The sequence below is a fragment of the Scatophagus argus genome, chromosome 10, assembly GCF_020382885.2.
Source record: "Scatophagus argus isolate fScaArg1 chromosome 10, fScaArg1.pri, whole genome shotgun sequence".
NCBI lineage: Eukaryota > Metazoa > Chordata > Actinopteri > Scatophagidae > Scatophagus > Scatophagus argus.
Genome location: NC_058502.1, coordinates 5,507,597 through 5,526,557, shown reverse-complemented (window position 1 = coordinate 5,526,557; position 18,961 = coordinate 5,507,597). Strand labels below are relative to the sequence as shown.

Here is an 18,961-nt window from a genome sequence, read left to right as displayed (position 1 = left end):
GTATTTATTAACACATTTAACTGCGTGAGCTTCAGTCTCTAATCTTACAGGCAGATAAGAAGCTGCTGGTCACGAACAATAAACAGACTTCACTCACTCCTTTGTCTGGAGCTCATGGATGGATATTTGTTTCCACCTAGTGGCAGACTCAGCTTCATCAGGTGACTGCCTGACTTTGTATCCCAACTCTTCACATTTTTAAACTTTCAATTAAGCAGCTTTTTGGTTTTACTCCTCAGGTTTTGTACTGATTGAAAAGCTAGATACAAGTTAAGGTGTTAGTAAGTGGACCCTTTTCCTTTACCTTAGGACAGATCCAGCCTATAACTTAATATTTAATGGACAAATGTGGTATTGACCTTCTGTTGTAACTCTTGGGAAGAATCGGTAGATGTATATTTCCCAATGATTGTCTTAACAAAAAGCACAAAATGTTCAAATGTACATCCCTGTGCAGCTCAATGTGACAAAAACAGCAGGAGGCTTAATTAATCACCCAGTACATTTCTCTATGACTGAATGTAAAATCAGTGAACTAATTCATCAAGACAGTCAACGACACAGAACAGGAGTAACACATTGTATACTTTTCTTTAATAACTTTTCAACAAGGTACAAATCGAGTACACCATGAACGCCATGAAGGCTCTTTGAAAAGTTCACTGTCAAACAGCTGAAGTCAGTTTTTGTGGGGTGTGAATGAATGAGGTTTCCCAGTCTACATTCATAGCTCACACAGTTAGGCCAAAAGACCCACTACTTCTTAAGATATTCATGATAACACAGAGACAGGGACATTTACCCAAACAATGAGGATTTCAATCCAAAATGAGACATTAAAAACATTGGAAATGCTATTATTATCGCTATCTTTGGCCTCAGTAATGGTGATCTGTGGTACTTTTAATGTTAAATGTTGACGTATAAACATAGCGTAACGTTTTCTCACCCAGCATTTTGAAATATGAAAGGCTACGTTTATTGTTTAATCCAGTTTAGCTGGTGGACAGTTAGTGTTTGATGAGATATTGTTCACTTGTCCACAGATCGAAATAATCACTGACAGCAGAAAATTACATTAAGCTGTGAAGGTTAAGGGAAACCTCAGTGTCTGTAGAAACACAGACAAGTGACAACATGAGCAGTACGTGTGAGCATTAAAAATAAAGTTCACTTTTTTTTTTCCATTCAGGCTTGACTGAAACATAAAGAGAAACATTTAAAAGTAATATCATGATACAGATTCAAAATGAATAAATATGCTGGTTTCATGAGAAGTGTCTATTGTCTTTGTGTGATTCACCTCAACACCGTTTCTGGGTTATTTGTTAGAAAAGTCTTGAAAATAACCTGTTTACCAGTAGTTAAAATTATCTGCCATTGCATCAAATTAATGTTACTGAAAAAGCCTCAGCTAAGCTTGAGGTCAAAATGCTTCAAAGAAATCCAAACTCTTGAGGATGCACCTTGGAAACACTGCTACATTTGATAAGATGGAGTATCTGTGTCTGTTCGTAGTAGGGAAATTTGGCCCAGCCCCACACACACACACACACACACACACACATTTGTGCACAGACAGGAAACACAAAGAGCAGCACGGGCTTACATACAAATACAAATCCAGGTTGTAAACAAAAGCTCTTTTCGTTTTTTTTTATCAAAGAGAGGAGTATAAAACTGCACTGCCGCAGTGCACTCTTGAAAATGTCTATGGAGTGACTACTGCATTAGAAAAAGCAAAATTAACACAAACATAACATGTGGGATAAAAAAGTTCAAAGGAGTATATATTACAAAGCCTTTTGAAGTCCTGAGTTTATCAAACATAAACGAAACAGACAAAAAGGCCAGAGTCCATACATCGTAGAAATACAGTGAAGGATATTTCTAACACATCCATGGCTCTCGTTTTGGGACAATACACATTATGCAGCATACGTGTTGTTGTTGTTGACAAATGAGGTGCTCTTCGTTTTGGAAAAGCAAGATCTTGTTGTGAAGCGTAACATTATATTCTGGGGTTTTTAAGATGATTACGAATTGACCGGATGTGATGTTTTCACTTATTTTTTTCCCCAAAAACACAAGATGAAAGTATAATATTGCCAAATAAAACTGTTTTTGATGCTGTAAATATGTGCTTCATCCCTAAGAGGACACCGATGTGAGAAAAACAACCATCAGGGGAGCAGGTTTATGACAGGTCAGTTTCAGTTCCCATGTAAGTCTTCCTCAAATTCTTTTGCTTCAAGAGACTGTCTTCCTCAGATATTTACGTATCTTACAAACTGTTATGACATCACGTCCTTAATGTAAACGTTAAACATTTTGCTTTACACTCACAAACTAACAACTGGGAGCTGTCCAGTACAACCACAGTCTTCTACTGTTGGCCACTGGAGCTCCTGTGGGTTAAGTACCTTGCTCAAAGGCACCTTGGCAGTCACTACTGTGAAACATTTCCTTCTGGGATTTAAACCCAGAACCTTCTGCTAACAAAAAGTCATCACCAACCTGTAAGTCACTGCCTGCCCTGCAACCTAAATTATAAATTATTTTGAAAAAAACAAAAAAAAAAAAAAAAGAAAAAAACATTAATTACACTACTGGTGAAGAAATAACTTTCACTTTGTCATAATTGTTACATTATGGGCTGATGCATTTTTAAAACCCGTTTCACTCAGGTTTTCCTCAAATCATGTGTGTTTAATCCGTGATGGGCAGGTAGTATTTCAAGAGCTGCTGCAGATATCAGCTGACAGTTGTTGATCCAGATGTGACATTAAAGTGGAAGCAAAGAAACAGAAACAAAAGAGACCAGAAACTGAACCCATCCAAGGTGTGTTGAATGATTTTAGACACTGGTGTGAGATCAGTTTATTTGCATCTATGTGATGTTTGAGGATAGTGAGGCTGACTGTAGTTGTGGTTTAAGTCTATTCATCCTGCACAGACAGCGTATTGAGGCAAAGTGTTTAGATTCAAAATTCCAGCTGCTGCTTTCAAAATTTTACCAGCCAACTATTTAGGACATCGCACAGTGGAAACATTTACCAGCCACAGATCCATTTATACCAGCACTCGGCTAGTGGTAATGTAAAACTAACATTTCTTTTCATAGCATCAGGTTGCAGATACTTACAGATTCAGTGTCTGGATGTGGACCATAGCTCAGCAGGGGTGGGAAGGAAAAAAACAAATCAGTTCAGATACATTACAACTCTGTCTTCACAGATTATTTCATGATGTCAAGCGCAAAGTAAGGTACTTGCAACACATAAATGAACCATTGCAAACACAGGTCTCAGATGAGAAAAAGCTGTGCCTCCACTCCTGCTGGCAGTTTTCAGAACAGCGCCTGAATTTTGACGCGCTGATTATAATTTTATAGTTGAATCGTGAGGTGTCTGGGGACTCCCAACTCTGTAGCTGTGTGTTTAGATCCACTCAGCAGCGCTTTAACGTCCACTACATTCTCTGGAAAATCCTGTATAAAGCTGTAACTGTATAGATGTTCAATAAAAAAAGACTCCTTAAGGTGTACTCACTTTGCAGCAGAAAAACACGGGTTGTGTGCTCCGTGTTCTGAATTGGGTGGTGCAATATTTACCACACCAGACCTCCTGGTGGTGCTACGCCTATGGAGCCACCCTAGCTACTATGCTAATGTTGTCTAACAGTAGACTGCTACATTTCACAGACACACAGTGTTTTTATAACAAACCTAGCAGCCTGAAGAGGTTTAAAAAAAAAAAAAGTATTTGAGTATTTAACCAAAAAAATAACATCTTAACACAAAGGGATGCTCCATATTAAATCTGCCAAATCAGGTTGTCAAAGGCTTAGGCTTTTCCACCCTGGTAACGGCTGGCAAAATCTGGATCTGGCTGGTAGATTTTCTTACATTATGAATCACTATAATGGTATAGAACTGGCCTTGTTTCCACTGTGAACTGCAAGCTGGTTGGTAAAATAATGAAGGAGACATGAGGTTTGGATTGTTTGGATTGGATGTTGGAATCCATCAGCCATGTTCACTGAGAGATGATCCTGTCTTTGTCAGCAGCAAGACTTCCCTCCACCTGTGAGGAACAAACCTTTACGCTGCTGCGGATCTTTTTCGAGACTGAGATTTGGCAGCAGTTCTGTGCCTTTTTCGAAAACAGTCTGACAGGACTTTTGGCTGTAGCTGGACTAATCAGCTGCTGCAGGTGTTCGGGCACCTGACAGTCTCTGTAACCTCAACGCCAGCCCCAAGTTTCCCAGAAGACCTTGCAGCTTCTACCGGCGAGGCTGGTGGCGGGAATGGCGAGGCAAGGAGGAAGGACTGGAGGAGGATGAGGGCGAGCAGGGCGACATGGATGCAAGGGAGGCCGTGGCAGCGGCGTCCTCAGCCTCCTCCAGCTCCCCTCCTCCGTGGAGCTCCTGGCTGACGCTGGACTGTAAGGCAGCCGGGGTTAGCCACTCTTTGGGCAAGCAGCTCTGGAGGAATGGCACGCAGGAGCTGAAGTAGGCCAGGCGGTTGACCCAACGAGGGATCTCCCTGCCACACAAGATCTGAGGTGGAGAGGAGTGGAAGAAAGAGAAAAGGGTTAAAACATTTCATATAGTACCCCCCCCCTCACACACACACACAAAACATACCATTTTACACAGGAAAGACTTTATATTTAAGTGTATTTAAAATGTTTAAAATGTCACTATGGCTTACATACATACCCTGAAAGTTAACTGAGACAAGAAAAATTCTGGTGATCCATACTCCATTTATTTATTTCTTTAATTATATAATCTATGAAAACAGGTGAAAACAAATGTGTCCAGGATAATCTGTGTTTCTTCCATCTTTTTTTCCAACCAGCAGAATTTCACCAAAGTTTCGTACTTCAGCTTAGCAGTAGAAAACATAAGATGTTAATAAGACGTCACGTGTGTACAAGACAACCTCCAATGTGAGTGTGCAAGTCTAAATCAATTGGAAGAAAATCTGTGTCCTTTTCAGCTTGAATTCCACATAGATTTTCTGTGTGCTTTGCTCACTGAAACAATGAATGCATAACTGGAAAACACATCCTGCCTTTCTTTTGTGAGAGGACCCAAGCGTAAAATTTCTCTAACTTCCAGGAGACTGCATTACATTTCCTGTCTTTCAACGTCTTATTCTTAAACAAACCCATACATATCCTAAGCTTCCAGAAAGTCTATGATCTGTCGTAACCAAACAGACTAAAATGTGCCTGTACGGTAGCATCTTAATCATTTACTATAACTAAACGGCTCGTACACGAGGAGGTCTGGTTACAGCAAGACCTTTATAGCCTCTGGTGGATTTTTCTTTCTCACCTCCTCCCTTAGCATGCAGACACAGGCAGCAACAATGTCAAAGTGAGGGTTTATTTTCATCTCTGCTCTAATCAGTGCTATTAGAGCATTATGGGATGAGTACCTTCCAAGAAACTCAAAGTGTTTCCTAGCCAAAGGGCTTAATTGTGCTTTTATCAAAACATTACCCAAAGCTGCTGATAGGGTGCTTTTTGTGATGCATGAGGAGACAGATCGCATGGATTTGCTTTTAACCACAAAAATGTCTCACAAAGCAGTCGATTCAGGGTGTTGTACCACAGATGACACTAGACTTTACGTCTGTTAACGCCTCAGCGACTGTTTTTAGACTTGCTCACCTCCTTGAGAGATGAGTGTGTTTTGACAGGATGAACCCCAGCCTCTCTACAGTGCGAATCACACTACAAATCACAATGCAGATCATCTCACAGATGAGCACAGCCTCAACTAAAACGAGGCGGCCTACATCTACCAGAGAGAAGCAGCTAATCAAAAAATCATTTACACACACAAAGCAAGCTTTCAGATCATCATCACTGATATGATTTTTCTTTTAATAGCAGACACCTTGTATCATTCCTCATAAATATAACTGACTAGGATGCAGGAGAGGATAAACAGAGGAAGGAAACATACAAAACAGGCTCTTCTCATGTCTTTGAAGTCCTTCTTGTATCCAGGGGCCCTTAAATGTGCTTTCGCTGATTTTTTTAGCCACATGGTGGAAGTGCAACAAGCTACAAACTCAACATTTTGTCAGGTTTTAAAGTTGATGTGGCAAACAGTGGCTCAGACACAGGGAAACATTAGCAATTGTTTGGAGAGGTTTTCTGGCCAACATCAATATTTACTCTCCTTTTCAGGGTTACGCAGTGAAGATTGCTCACTTGCCTGGGGGCAAGTAAAATGCCAACAAGCGCTTTAGAGGATGTGAGCAAAACTCCAACTATGTATTACACAGCGTGTGGGGCACAATGGATAAGATTAAACATGACAAGCAACTTTAGCCTTTGCCGTTATTTGATAACCACTAATAAATCAAACAATTTGCATAATAGCAAGTACAACTGACTTCAGGCAAGTAAATTTCTGACAGACAAGTGGAAAGAAAAACATTAATGTTGAACCGTGCTTTTAGAGATGAGAGACAGCCATCTCTTTAGCTTCTATATGTTCCACTACATTCACCAGCTGCTCCCTAATTTTGTTTGTCTGCTATTTGTTACTGGGCAGGCAGCCTAGCTGCCAATAACAAAGTTAATGTGACTGAACCAAAACATTAAGCTGATGTATGCTAAAACTCTGCAGGTCAGACATTCTCCCATAGCGTGCACACGACCAGCAGGAGAACTTTGGGGTTCAGTGTCTTGTCTGAGGACATTATGAACAGGAGGAGCTGGGAACTGAACCAACAACCTGCTCCACATGATCCTCATGTCTGTCTCTGAGAAGAACAACTGTGCTGTGAAGAGATAATCTACACAATGGGACAGAGTCAAAGTGTTAACAGGGTACGTTGATTTGCTTTTGAAGAGGAGGACCGACATCAGGGTCACACAGGTCCGTGTTCTCTCAGGAGATTGCACTGCTATGCTTGTTAAGTTATCCACGTATCCAATCATTTTCTCTGCGGTCTCTCTTTAATTCTGCCTCCAATATTCACAAGGTTACAGTAAACAGGAGAATCAAGTCCTGAGGGCAAGAGTGCTTCCATTTGGTGTCAGCTCTGTGTTTGTTTCCTTACGGCCTTGTGTAAAAGTGTATATGAATGAGATGCCTTTTTCTGTTTATTTATGTGTGAATGTCTGTATCTTAAACTCTATTTCTCTTTGACGGCATCTTTATATGAAGTATGCACATATGTTCTGTGTATTATCAGTGTATGTTGTGTTGTTTGTGTTTGTGTGTGTGTGTGTGTGTGTGTGTGCGCGCCAGCTGGCTCTGCATGTCTGGGCTTGTATCAGTGTGTCTTAATCCCCATCTCAGTGCTAGATGCTAACTGTAAGACTCCCTCCTCATTAGTCACACCAGGATAAGCTGACTGAAAGTACACACTCATTCAGAGACTCATTTAGCAGGAAAGACAATATCAAGACAAGATTACTTAAGTGAGCGTCAACTCAAATGCCAAAATGATGCAGTTTTGTGTGGTGTGTGTGTCTGTGTACCTACCTCTGACAGTGCTGAGGAGAAGTGGTTGCAGTTCTTGTGCATGAGGTGGTAGGCATTGCCTTTATACTCCTTCCCCATCTCCTCCACGATCCGCTCCACATCCTCCTCTGTGAAGTCAGTGCTGCCCAACACTATGGCTTCTCTGCAGACGAGTGGAGTGTAGAGTTAGCTGTTACTAGATATCATTAATGACTAACAAAACATCAAGAACAACTTTCAGGCATTTTGTTTAAACCTCTTGCACACTCAGTTGGCCACACACAAGAAAAAACAAACAGATTTGTTCTTAAGTGGCACGTAAGAGTGATTTACAAATATTTTGAATGAATCTGGAGTTCAAGCAACACTGAGAGCTAAAGGCTAACATCAGCATGCTAACATAAACCTAATACCAACATGCTGATACTAAGCAGGGATCATCATTGACATGTATAAAGCTGGATGACACATTTCCACGTCCTCCCACTGTACAAAAAAGAAGCCAAAACATGACATACATTTGGAGCCAGAGTTTGTGCAGCAGTGATCGCTCAGTGGAGCTGCGATATCGAGTTCCTGTCTGACCCAATCGTGAGCATGACAAAAAAAGTAGCTGGTGCTAGCATGGCTAAAATTTAAAAAAAAAATTAAAATCTAATTAAGTAGAAATGGGCACATGAAGTGGATTTCGCAGATCTATTCGATAAGATGTCACAACTTCTCACCTGGATTCAAATGATTGGATTCTTTAAAGTTTAAAGGAAAGAATATCCAGATCAAATGTTTTGTAATGCGAGAGCTCTTGACTTGTCCTGCATTTGGCAAAGAGACACCGCAGGGGGTGATATGTAGGCATTTGTACCAGATGATCCGTACTTATGGTGTAGTAGCCTGCATGGAGAGAGCCAGTGTGTCTGGACAAGTGTGTGTGTGTGTGTGTGTGTGTGTGAGAGAGAGAGAGAGAGAGTGTGAGTGCCAGGAAGAGTCTCTCTAAAGCCACAGGGCAGATCAACTAGAGCAGAAGTAATACACTGCAGCACAGTAGCTCTGGGTAGACACACTCACACACTGATTGAGGCTGATTCTGGGAGTCCTCAAATGTATTGAACTAATTGGGTGCTACACTGTTTCACCACCACTCTCTCTACTCTCCAGCCAAACAGTAGCCCTCATTACAGAAGATACCAGCTCACTGACTGGCTGCTGCACTGGACATACAGAACAGGCCCGGGAATCTCGGGCTTGCATAGTGAACAGATTAATGATTCTTTAACAGAGTGACTGCTAGATGCTGATTATTTCTCTGACTGTTTAGTTCAGTGGGTAACTCATGACCCAAACACCAATAAAAGGTTTTGGTGCTTGGCATCATGGCTGGGTGAACAGATTACTCAGTATGTTTAGTCAAAGAAACCACATTACGTAGGTAATTGGAGAACATGATATTGTAAATTTGCAATATACACAGCAGGTCAGTAATCGGTCTTCTCCCTGACTCTGATTTTATACTGGAAGCACTGCTTTCATGTTTTTACATAAAAACAACAAAACTAAAGAAAATAAGAGAAATCAAACTGAGGAAATTCTACACAACAGTGTTTCCTGTTTTAATGAAATTACCTTAGTGGAGAAAGCAGACTGATTCCCTCGCTGACTCACTGACTAGACAGTCTAACTGATGAACTTTCAATAAATTCAGCTGCTGGTTGGTTGTTAAGACAGACAGACTGAGTGGACGGTTAATTAACTAACTCACATCTAGTGGCTGCTTAACTGTCAAAACCCTCGGCTAACTGCCAAACCACACCTGAAACTTACAGGCTCACAGTAAAACAGACCAACTAGTTCAATATCTGATTGGCCAGTTTCAAGTTGTCTGACCAGTCGCTCACAGGCCGGATCACTGACTGAGCTGGAATGCTGACGGACCCACACATAGGAAACAGCAAACACATGTATACCTGTGACTGTGCACACATAAACACCAAATGTCCCACACTTACTTGAACTTAAAGGTCTCGCCAAGTTCAGTTGCATCACCTGGTGTTATCTCAAAGATCCCTGAGAATGGGTACGGGTGTCCGCCATAGGCAAACTCTAAACACACACACAAAATATAAAAAGACATATCTAAGCAACGACGATACACAAAGTCTCTCTTAGCAAGATGACAAATGTATGTCCTCTGTGAAACACCATCCACAGGAAGTCAACTGGCTTCATGTTTCTGGGTAATCTTACCTCTTCCATAGATCTCAATCCCTGAGTGAAAGACTCCGATGCCCAGAGAGCTGGTGAACTCATTGATCCAGTACTGAAGACAGAAAGAGAAAAACAGAATAAAACACGTGATTGTAAACTGTATAATCAACACTGCCCTTTTAACTGTGCCTGCACGGACGAACGCAGTTTCAAACATAATACGTCTCAAAATACATACTTGTGCACGGTTACCCTGCGGCACTACTTTTGTATGTTTATCCTGTAGTCGATAAAATGTCTGAAAATAGTGAAAAAGGCTGATAACAGAAAATGTCCCACAGGTGATTCTGACCAGCCAACAGTCTAATTTTAAAAAAAAAAAAAACAAAATACAACTTTTAGAAAAGAAAGAAGCGGCAAATGCTCACATCTGAGACTCTTAGACAAGCAAATATTAAGTTTTATAACTTGAACTTCTCTTGGGATCAATAAAATATCTCTCTGGAAGCAATTTTATCACTACATTTACACCACAGATGGCAGCTGAAGAGACAACAGCCGTGTTTGACTCACGCTTGATTTCACATCATGGCTGGCTTTATTTAAACTTTGTTACTGAGTCCCTGTCAGATTGTACTGAATCATTATCAGCACTCAGCAGAGGAGAATCACAAGGAGCTACATGATGAAACCATGGAGCACTGCAACCATCATAAAAATAGAACTAATGCACAGAAATATACTAACATAAAGGAATGACCTCAACTATCTTCTGGAGATCCCAGCTGACACATGCACACACATTAAAAGACAAGCACACACACAAACACAAGAAAGAACACAGAAAATCAATACCTGCAGGCGCAGGAATATCTGACATTACTGTCCATCAGGCTACAAGGTGATTGGCTGGGCTGTTGCTAGGCAGAGTTTGCTTCAGTGTAAAAATAAATAAATAAATTGTTTATCACAGATGATGGAGCAGGGGAATGTGGTACAGAGCTTGAGTGGTCATGACAGGATGCTGAATAGTAAGTCACTAAATGTAAACTCTATCAGCTTTCATTTTCATGATAATCACCAAAATCATTCACACAAACACAAAATGTTCCACATGAACAGATGAACAGTCGCCTTCTGCACACACACAGAGGTACCACACCCTTTTACTTAATCATGATTTGACATAAAAACACTGCAGATAAGACAACAGTATGAAAAAGCTCTAATGCTGCAGTTTTAGCTGCAACTCACATCAAGAGTGTGAGATTCTTGATGAATCTTTCATTCTTTTAATTCAAGTTTAAAATGTCAAAATGTAGCGCAAAATTCGCATCACTATTTCTCAGAACCCAAAGCAACATCTTCTAATGGCATCTTACTGCCCAATCCCACAGTCCAAAACCCAAATCCTTTTAACAAAGATAATCAGAGAGTGAGAAGCGCATTTCTACAGGCCAACAAACACAGCCAAAGTGGTCGACAGAATAATAAGTGGCAACTATTTTCACTGAGAAATCATTTCCCTTCAGACAAAACACATGACATCTGTAAACTGGCACTAAAAGCATGCAAAACTAGTTATTAACAGTTCCTTTTTGCGATGTACCCATGCATGTACATATGACTATTACTGAATTACTTCGATACGGTAGAAAACTGATTCTCAGGCTAATTCTAGCGTTACAAGGATTGTCATTTTCTCTACGAATTCCAAATGAGTTCTGGGTGTTTTCTGCCATGAAAACCACAGATAATTATTTCCCTGGAAACTGAGTCGCACTCACCCTACAAATATGTCTAGTAAATACAGTAAATATGTGTATCATGTCTATATGTGAAGATTTGACTGAGTTATGACTCTGTGAAAGAGTACAATTTTTCACTTAAGATCCCAAATACGATCCTGATAGAAACTATTTAACATTAAACAGGTCACAAACAACATTTTTGTTTTTTGTCTGGTTACAACATCAGGAGGGGTGGGTATCATGTACTGTGCGCAGACAGACTCTCCTCTTTGGTATTCAGAGACTATTTGCAAAACACAGTGAGCAGCCTGATAAGAGACTGATAACCACAATGAGCCATTTAAAAACCATTCTCATACTTCCTGTCCATTTTTTTTTCATGCAAATACAACATGTGTCTGCACACAATCAGCAGAAGCAGAGTCATTTAGTCTACACTGTAAATCGCTCCCTCTGCAAAATGTTTTTCAGCCGTTTAAACACAAACTGTGGTGGTAAAGGTAACAGGGACTTTGTATCTGCCTCTGGCTGTTTGTGTTACAGAGCAGGTAAGACGAGAGACTTAAGGAAAAGAGTTGAGAGCAAAGTGACTGTGAGCTTTTAACTATGCAATGCACATAATGTCACTTAATAAGAAACTGCCGGGTATCAAAGTGCAGGGCCTACACTTTGTAAACTGACAGCCTATGCCATTTCTTAGATGACAAATGCTCCCCAGGCAGCTTCAAACCTTTGTACCATGTCAGGTGGTCATACATCTTGATAAAGAGTGTTATATCATGAATGATACAAGCGGGAAGAGCATAACTAAAGGGTCACAGACATTTTCCTAAGTTTGCAGACCTGCATTTCATATCAATTTCAGTAAAACATAATCCTGTGAATAAAGTGACTCAGGCCGTTTCTCAAACCTCTTGGCCACAGCTGCCCCCCTTAACTTGACTGATGCACTGCAGAAGTCACAGGTTTTTATCAGCTCAAGCCACCAGCTCAGTTTTACCAGTTCAACCCATCACATTCAAGTGTCATTGACAGAGTTTCTCACATCAGCCCATCTTATCTGCTGAAAGGGTGCGAAAACAGCATGATTGAAATCTTGTTGTGTCAGATTCTCTGAGTTCAGAAATAACAGCCATCTGTGTCTACAAGAGCTGGTTCCCAAAGACTGAGGTGGAGCACTGGCTGCCATAGTCTGCCGGTTTTAAACAGTCTGCTCAGAGGTTCAGAAACCAAGAGAATCAGCTTTTCATCCCTGCTTCAATTCTCTACCCAGAGAGCTTTGGGTGAATCCTGTACAGAACACTGAACATCCTTAGAATCCACAACAGCATTTAATTTTCAAAAGAAATCTGTCAGAGACCCTTAAGGGAACACCTTTAACATGAATACAAGCTTATTCTGCTGTTGCAATAACTCTAAACCCAAACATGAAACTGCAAAAGCAACCACTGGATGAGTGTGTGTGTGTGTGTGTGTGTGTGTGTCTGTGGGAAATATTTTAAGTAAGCTAATGTACTAGTTTAGTACGCTACTCCCCCACCTCGGCGGTGAAATAAGACTCTTATCTTAGCCCTCATTACTTCAAAGCTCATTAAAACCTGCCTCCTCCCCTGCACAGACAGTGAGCTGAGTGAGTGTGTGTGTGAATGATCTTGGCAGTGCATCTGTGTGTTTGTGAATGAATTAAAGACAGAGAAGGTGAGGGAGGGATAGAGACATGGCTGAACAAAGAGAAACTAGATGATAACGCCTGTGTTTTGAATCCCACTCCATGCTGTACTTCAGATCTGTCATTTTCTCGTTAGGGATTATAATCTCTGACAGTGAGAAACGGAATAATTGGCAGGGAGATGTGAGCTGAAGGGAGGAGAAGGACGACCAGACAAAAGTCAAATGCTGGTACACTTTCCTGAGCTCCACTTAATGAATGGTCTGCTCTTGTAAATGCAGTTTTGGCTCGGAAATTCTTCTTAGCTTGCCTTTACAGAATGTTAATCATGAAATAATTTTGGACACTGCACCATGCACACATGCTCCCCCAGTTTAAGTGTCATGGGAGTTGATTTATTCCAGTCACTAAAGTGCACAGTGATATACCAGACAGCCTATGTTCCAGAAGCAAAATACTCTTTTATCGTGACAATGTAGGTTGACTGTAAACCCACCCTAAGAAGCTTCCCCTGACAGTCTTAAAATTCTGCTCCCAGTCAAACAACTGTGAAGATGCGGTTAAGAGGATGAACTTTGCATAACTTTCCAAGTCTGGTTAAATTCTGGAACTGTTTCACAACTGTGGAGCAATGCTTTGATTCTGACTGCAACCAATGACAACTCATCATGCACCTTAGTAACTGGAAACAAAGCAGAAGCATTTTTCACTTTCATTTTTATTGTCGCTGTCCATAAAGGACTAATTCAACCAGACAATGACAAGAAGCAACCTCAGTGTAAAACAGCACTAATCCCAGGTACACTATATAGACAAACATACTGGGACACCTGAACATTACACCAACAGGCCTGGCTCACAATCTCTGTTCCAGTTCATCCCAAAGGTGTTGGATGGGGTTGAGGTCAGGACTCTGTGTGGGCCAGTCAAGTTCTTCCACACCAAACTCATCCAACCATGTCTTTATGGAGCTTTGCTTTGTGCACTGGGGCACAGTCATGCTGGAATAGAAAAGGGTCTTCAACAAACTGTTTCCACAAACTTAGAAGCGTAGCATTGCTATATCGAGAACATATTTCTCATGTCTCAGCACATCTGACCTTGTAAACTAGATGATAAAAGCGAAGAACTGGAATCATGACTGCTGCACGTCCCTAATTGATCCAGAGCAGCATCACAGAGTAACACGGTGTGCTCTGCTGACTATCTGGCTACGTGACGCTGTTAAACCTAATACTCTGACACTCACAGCAGATACAGTAGACCACGATGCTGGCTGACAGGCAGACAGGTGGTGTGCAGATAATGCTGTTTCATTAGAGCAGCGTACTAAAGCACTCAGAGCTGGCCAGGAAATCCACTTAGTAGAGATGGGAGCAGGACGGTGGGGAGGCCTTAACAGACAGAGAAAGGGCGTCTCGGGGGGGGGGGGGGTCTTCACTCGAGTCTGCACAGATATTCCTGAAAGTCACGTGACAGCATTCTGAAATTTTCAGAATAAATGTGCAGTGTTTGCAGTGGTTAGCACTGTCGCCCCACAGCAAGAGGGTTCCGGGTTCGAATCCCGGTCTGGGCCCTTCTGTGTGGATTTGCATGTTCTCGCTGTGCTTGCGTGGGTTTTCTCCGTCCGGATATTCTGGCTTTCTCCCACAATCCCAAAAACATGCACATTAGGTTAACAGGCTACTCTACATTGCCACTAGGTGCGAGTGTGTGCATGTGTTGTTGTCTGTCTCTGTGTGTCCGCCCTGTGATTGAATGGCGACCAGTCCAGGGTGTACCCCACCTCTCCCCCGTAGTCAGCTGGGAAGCCCCCCTGCGACCCTGACGGATAAGCGGCATAGAAAATGGATGGATTTTCCTTGCATCACAATGCGGGCAGACTCACATGTTGCCCAAAATGACAGACGCTCTCACTGTGCCACCAAGCTGCCACTCAGTGACACTGTTCATTACATGGTGTGAACATGTGAGATGATGGTGGGGATCCTGTGTGATCTAGTACGTGTCTTGATCTCTGTGATTATCTGATCTTTACCGTTTCCTTCCTCTCAAACAGCCTGTCTCCTCACCAGAGTCATCTAAAAAAATAATTCTGGCTTAAGTTTTTAAAGTTTGTCAATTCAGCATTTAGTAGAAAATTAACCAGCAACAATTTTGGTTTGTTATTTGAGTCATTTTTCAAAAAATACCAAAACTTCTTGGTTGTGAAGGTTTGGTGCTTTTATTTGTCTTATGTGATGATAAATATTTTCAGGTCTTGGACTGTCGATCCAACAAAACAAGACATTTGAAGACGTCATATTTGACTTAAGGACATCAAACACTGACTTTCTCCCGACATGTCACAGACCAAATGATTACTTGATGCAGCTTTAACGATTACCTCACAATCGTTGAGGTGGAGTCAAAAAATTGCAAAGTTGTACACACGACCTAACTATGCCACTACTCTGAGTATGAAGCAAAATTCAGGAGACGATTAGCTTAGCTGTCCCTCAGAAATTGACAAAAAATATAAACCTGTAAAGCTAAAGCTTGGATAGTAACACACTGTAATGTTTCTCATTTGTTCAACTTTTGTGTACAACACACAAATTAATTCTTAGCTAAATCTAAATCTGCGAAAGAAGGTGAATAAGCATATTTCCCCATATGTTAAACAGCTCTTTCAACTAGTCAATTAAGAGTCAAAGATGACCAATCAGTAGGTCAGCCTGCAAACACTAAGTCAGTCATCAAACTGTTAGTGAGCCACATAGTGAATTGACTACTCAGCAAACAAATCATCCTACACTGACTGGAACTGATCTCTGAGCCACACGACTGAAAAACATCTGTCTTCTTTTGTTTTTTTTTTCTAAATGTGTTTTGGATATGCAGGGTTTGTAAGCCTTTGCATACGAGAGTGTGCCAAGGCCCCTGCAGCCGTTCACACGAACTGAAGTGAGACAGAAAAAGCTCAGCGCTCTTTACCAAGAAGAACCTACAGTACACTGCAAGCCAAGCGAAAAACAAAAGGAAGTGAAAGAACAAGGAGGGGGGGCAAGAGTGTCAGAGGAGTCAAGGGAAGTACAAAACGATAGAAGGAAAAAAGATAGGAAGAAAAGTAAAGAAGGGAATGGATCAATGGTGAGGAAGGTATGAAGGAAGGAAGGAAGGAAGGAAGGAAGGAAGAAGGGTGGAACGCATACAGTGATTATAGGGATGAATATAAGTAAAGCCAAGTCTTGGTTTCACCCACTGTGCTGTGCAAATGTGGGTTTACAAGAAAATGTCTTTGTACAGGATCTCAAAGCACTCTGTTGCTCTTGGTGTGAATCCATAACAAACAGCTTCCAACACTCTGATATCAAGCCTGTGATGATATACTGACCATCAGATACAAAGGAACAAAGCTGCCATAAATCTTGTTAAAGACGGAAATAAAACAAGAGCAAGCGGGATGAAGTCATGTCGAGAAAGGAAGGGTATTCATATCAAGTCATAAATAAAAAAAACTCACTCTCTGTGTCTTCTGAACTTAACACAAGGTATGGGGAAAGAAAAATGAGACAAAAGCAAGTGAAAGCATAACGACGAACAAAAGTCTGGCAAACATGAGAGGAAAGTTGTGGTTTCCTGCAAAACGTCTATGCAGAGAAACCCAAAATACTGCCGTCGCCTCTTTTATGACCCTAGAAAGACAATTACTATTTTAAGTGTAATCTGTCCACCGCAGAGAATCCATATCACTCAATGATTCATCAGCAGATCAGTTAGTTCCCAGCCCCCCTCCTCACTGACTCACTCCTGCATGGTGACAACATAATGACTCAAATTCTCTCAATGCTTTCACATTTTTGTCCTGAGTGAACTGGTATCCTTGAGAAGCATGTTTTGCAAACTGACACACGAATGTGAAAAGAATAAAGAATATAAAAGGAAACACAAAAGAAATACTGACTATACGGACTATTGTAAATGTTTCACTTCTGCCGGTATTCTGTTTTGACCAAAGCAGCTTAGAAAGCCCAGGAAGGACCATTTTGCTCCACTCCTGATATGGAAACCCAATGTTGTTGGCGATACATGTGTGAACCAGTGTGTATTTTTGAGACGGCTATTGGTTTTTTAATCTTAAAACTTTTTGCTTTCTGCTTTACCTGGCTCCATTTGACAACACTGTATCACAGATGTCTTCTGGTACTGTGTTGAGTGTGTTACACCAAACACAGCCAACAAACATTGTCTGAACAGTGAAAAGCCTTCCCAAAACCACTTTGTGTCGAGAAAACTGTTCATTTTCCTAAAACATCACTTAGGAATCTAACAGTTGAATCCATTTCTTAAGGTAAAATAGCGGACTTTGTGTAATGAGCGTATGAGTGATTTAAAATCATTTGAGAATGATCTATCAGTCTTTGACTTGATAACTAAAGCAGCGTTAAATGGTCTTTTCATATCTGAGTTTGGCGTTGCGTCTTGACGTTGCTGACATGCTAAAATAAACCACAGTCATTGGTAGCAAAAGTAGCAAAGAAGTAATAAAACAGAAATGTTTCTGGAGCTCTTAACCAGAAACCTCTTTCCTACTTACCATATCATAGACGTTTAGGATGATCGGCTCGTTTGCCATCACGGGCATCAGGATTTTCTCTCCCTACGTCCCTTCTTCTCTGCGGGTCTTCCTCCTCCGCACGCCCCCCTCCTCTCCCTTCCTTCGGTGCGAGATCCAAACTCTCGCCCCTCCAAAAATAGACCTCACTCCTCTCCTTATTCCTGTCACTTTCACGGCAGTCGATCGGCTTGACAATTCACTTTCACACGCCGGTGTAAAGACGTTGGAGTTCCGTGGATATTTTTACCGTCCAACATCTGACTGGCTTTGTCCAAATCGCCGCCCCCCGCCTCCGCGTCACAGGGCAGCAGCAGCGGCGGACAGATGAGCCCCTCGCTTGTCAAAACGAACTGACTTGCTAAACCCGATCAGCTACCGAGGTCGAAGTGAAAAAGCGGACTTCGCAGAGGAAGATTTGTCTTCTAGGAGAAGCGTAGGCATGAGAAAATCGCAAATTCATTTTCCCAACCGAACTGCACAGCAAAGTGACATAATGATGAATTATCAAAACAGAATTTGTTCAGTAAGAATGACTTGCTACTCCCTCATTAGCTAGCTAACGGCAGCGCTGAGGCTGACAGACAGGATGCGACTGGAGAAAATTGGAAGGTGAGAGCTGGCGAGCAGAGCGGTACGATAAATCCACACTCGATTAATCAACCTTGGTGTCCTGAGCATTGTGGGTAATGTAGTTCTTTAACTTAAATACATTTAAAAACAAATTCCTGTTTACTAAACCATTTAAAGAAAATATATATATAGCCAAAAGTATGTGGACACGCGTATTTTTGGTCTGGGACTGCTTTTAATTGTTTGGACCATTAGTTCCAATTAAGGGAAATAAGTACAACATAAAATAACTTTACAGCTGAAATGATTTGTCTATTGATCAATTATTTGTTACACATAATCAAATAATTGCTTCAGTCTTTTGTCTACAACAGTAAACTTTAACCTTTAAAATGTGGGCTACAGACAATCTGAAACAATTTTGTCTTTGGGAAACTTTTTTATTACTGTTTTTAAAGTGCAAACATTCTGTTGTCCAAGGAACCGATCTTCAATCTATGATTAAAAAAATGGACTCAGTAGTGGCAGCCACATAAGGTAATTTAGTCATTAGCCTTTATCTCACACTTATGTGCACTTAAATAGTCTGGTGCCTCGGGAAAAAAAAATTCAGTGCATAAAAGCAGCATAAAAAAATTGTTTTCCCAATTTTATGCATAATTTTACTGGCCA

The 18,961-nt window shown here is 41.1% G+C and overlaps 1 protein-coding gene across 1 annotated transcript; it reads right to left on the bottom strand.

Annotated features, from left to right (window-relative positions):
- Nucleotides 1-566: 566 nt before the first annotated feature.
- On the bottom strand, nt 567-18,341 carry LOC124066533 (deubiquitinase DESI2). Its single transcript, XM_046402972.1, has 5 exons — nt 17,699-18,341; nt 9,739-9,811; nt 9,501-9,594; nt 7,519-7,660; nt 567-4,560 (listed from the first exon to the last, which is right to left on the bottom strand). The coding sequence occupies exons 1-5, from the start codon at nt 17,744-17,746 to the stop codon at nt 4,285-4,287; spliced, it is 633 nt and encodes a 210-aa protein (XP_046258928.1). The 5' UTR covers nt 17,747-18,341; the 3' UTR covers nt 567-4,284.
- Nucleotides 18,342-18,961: the final 620 nt, after the last annotated feature.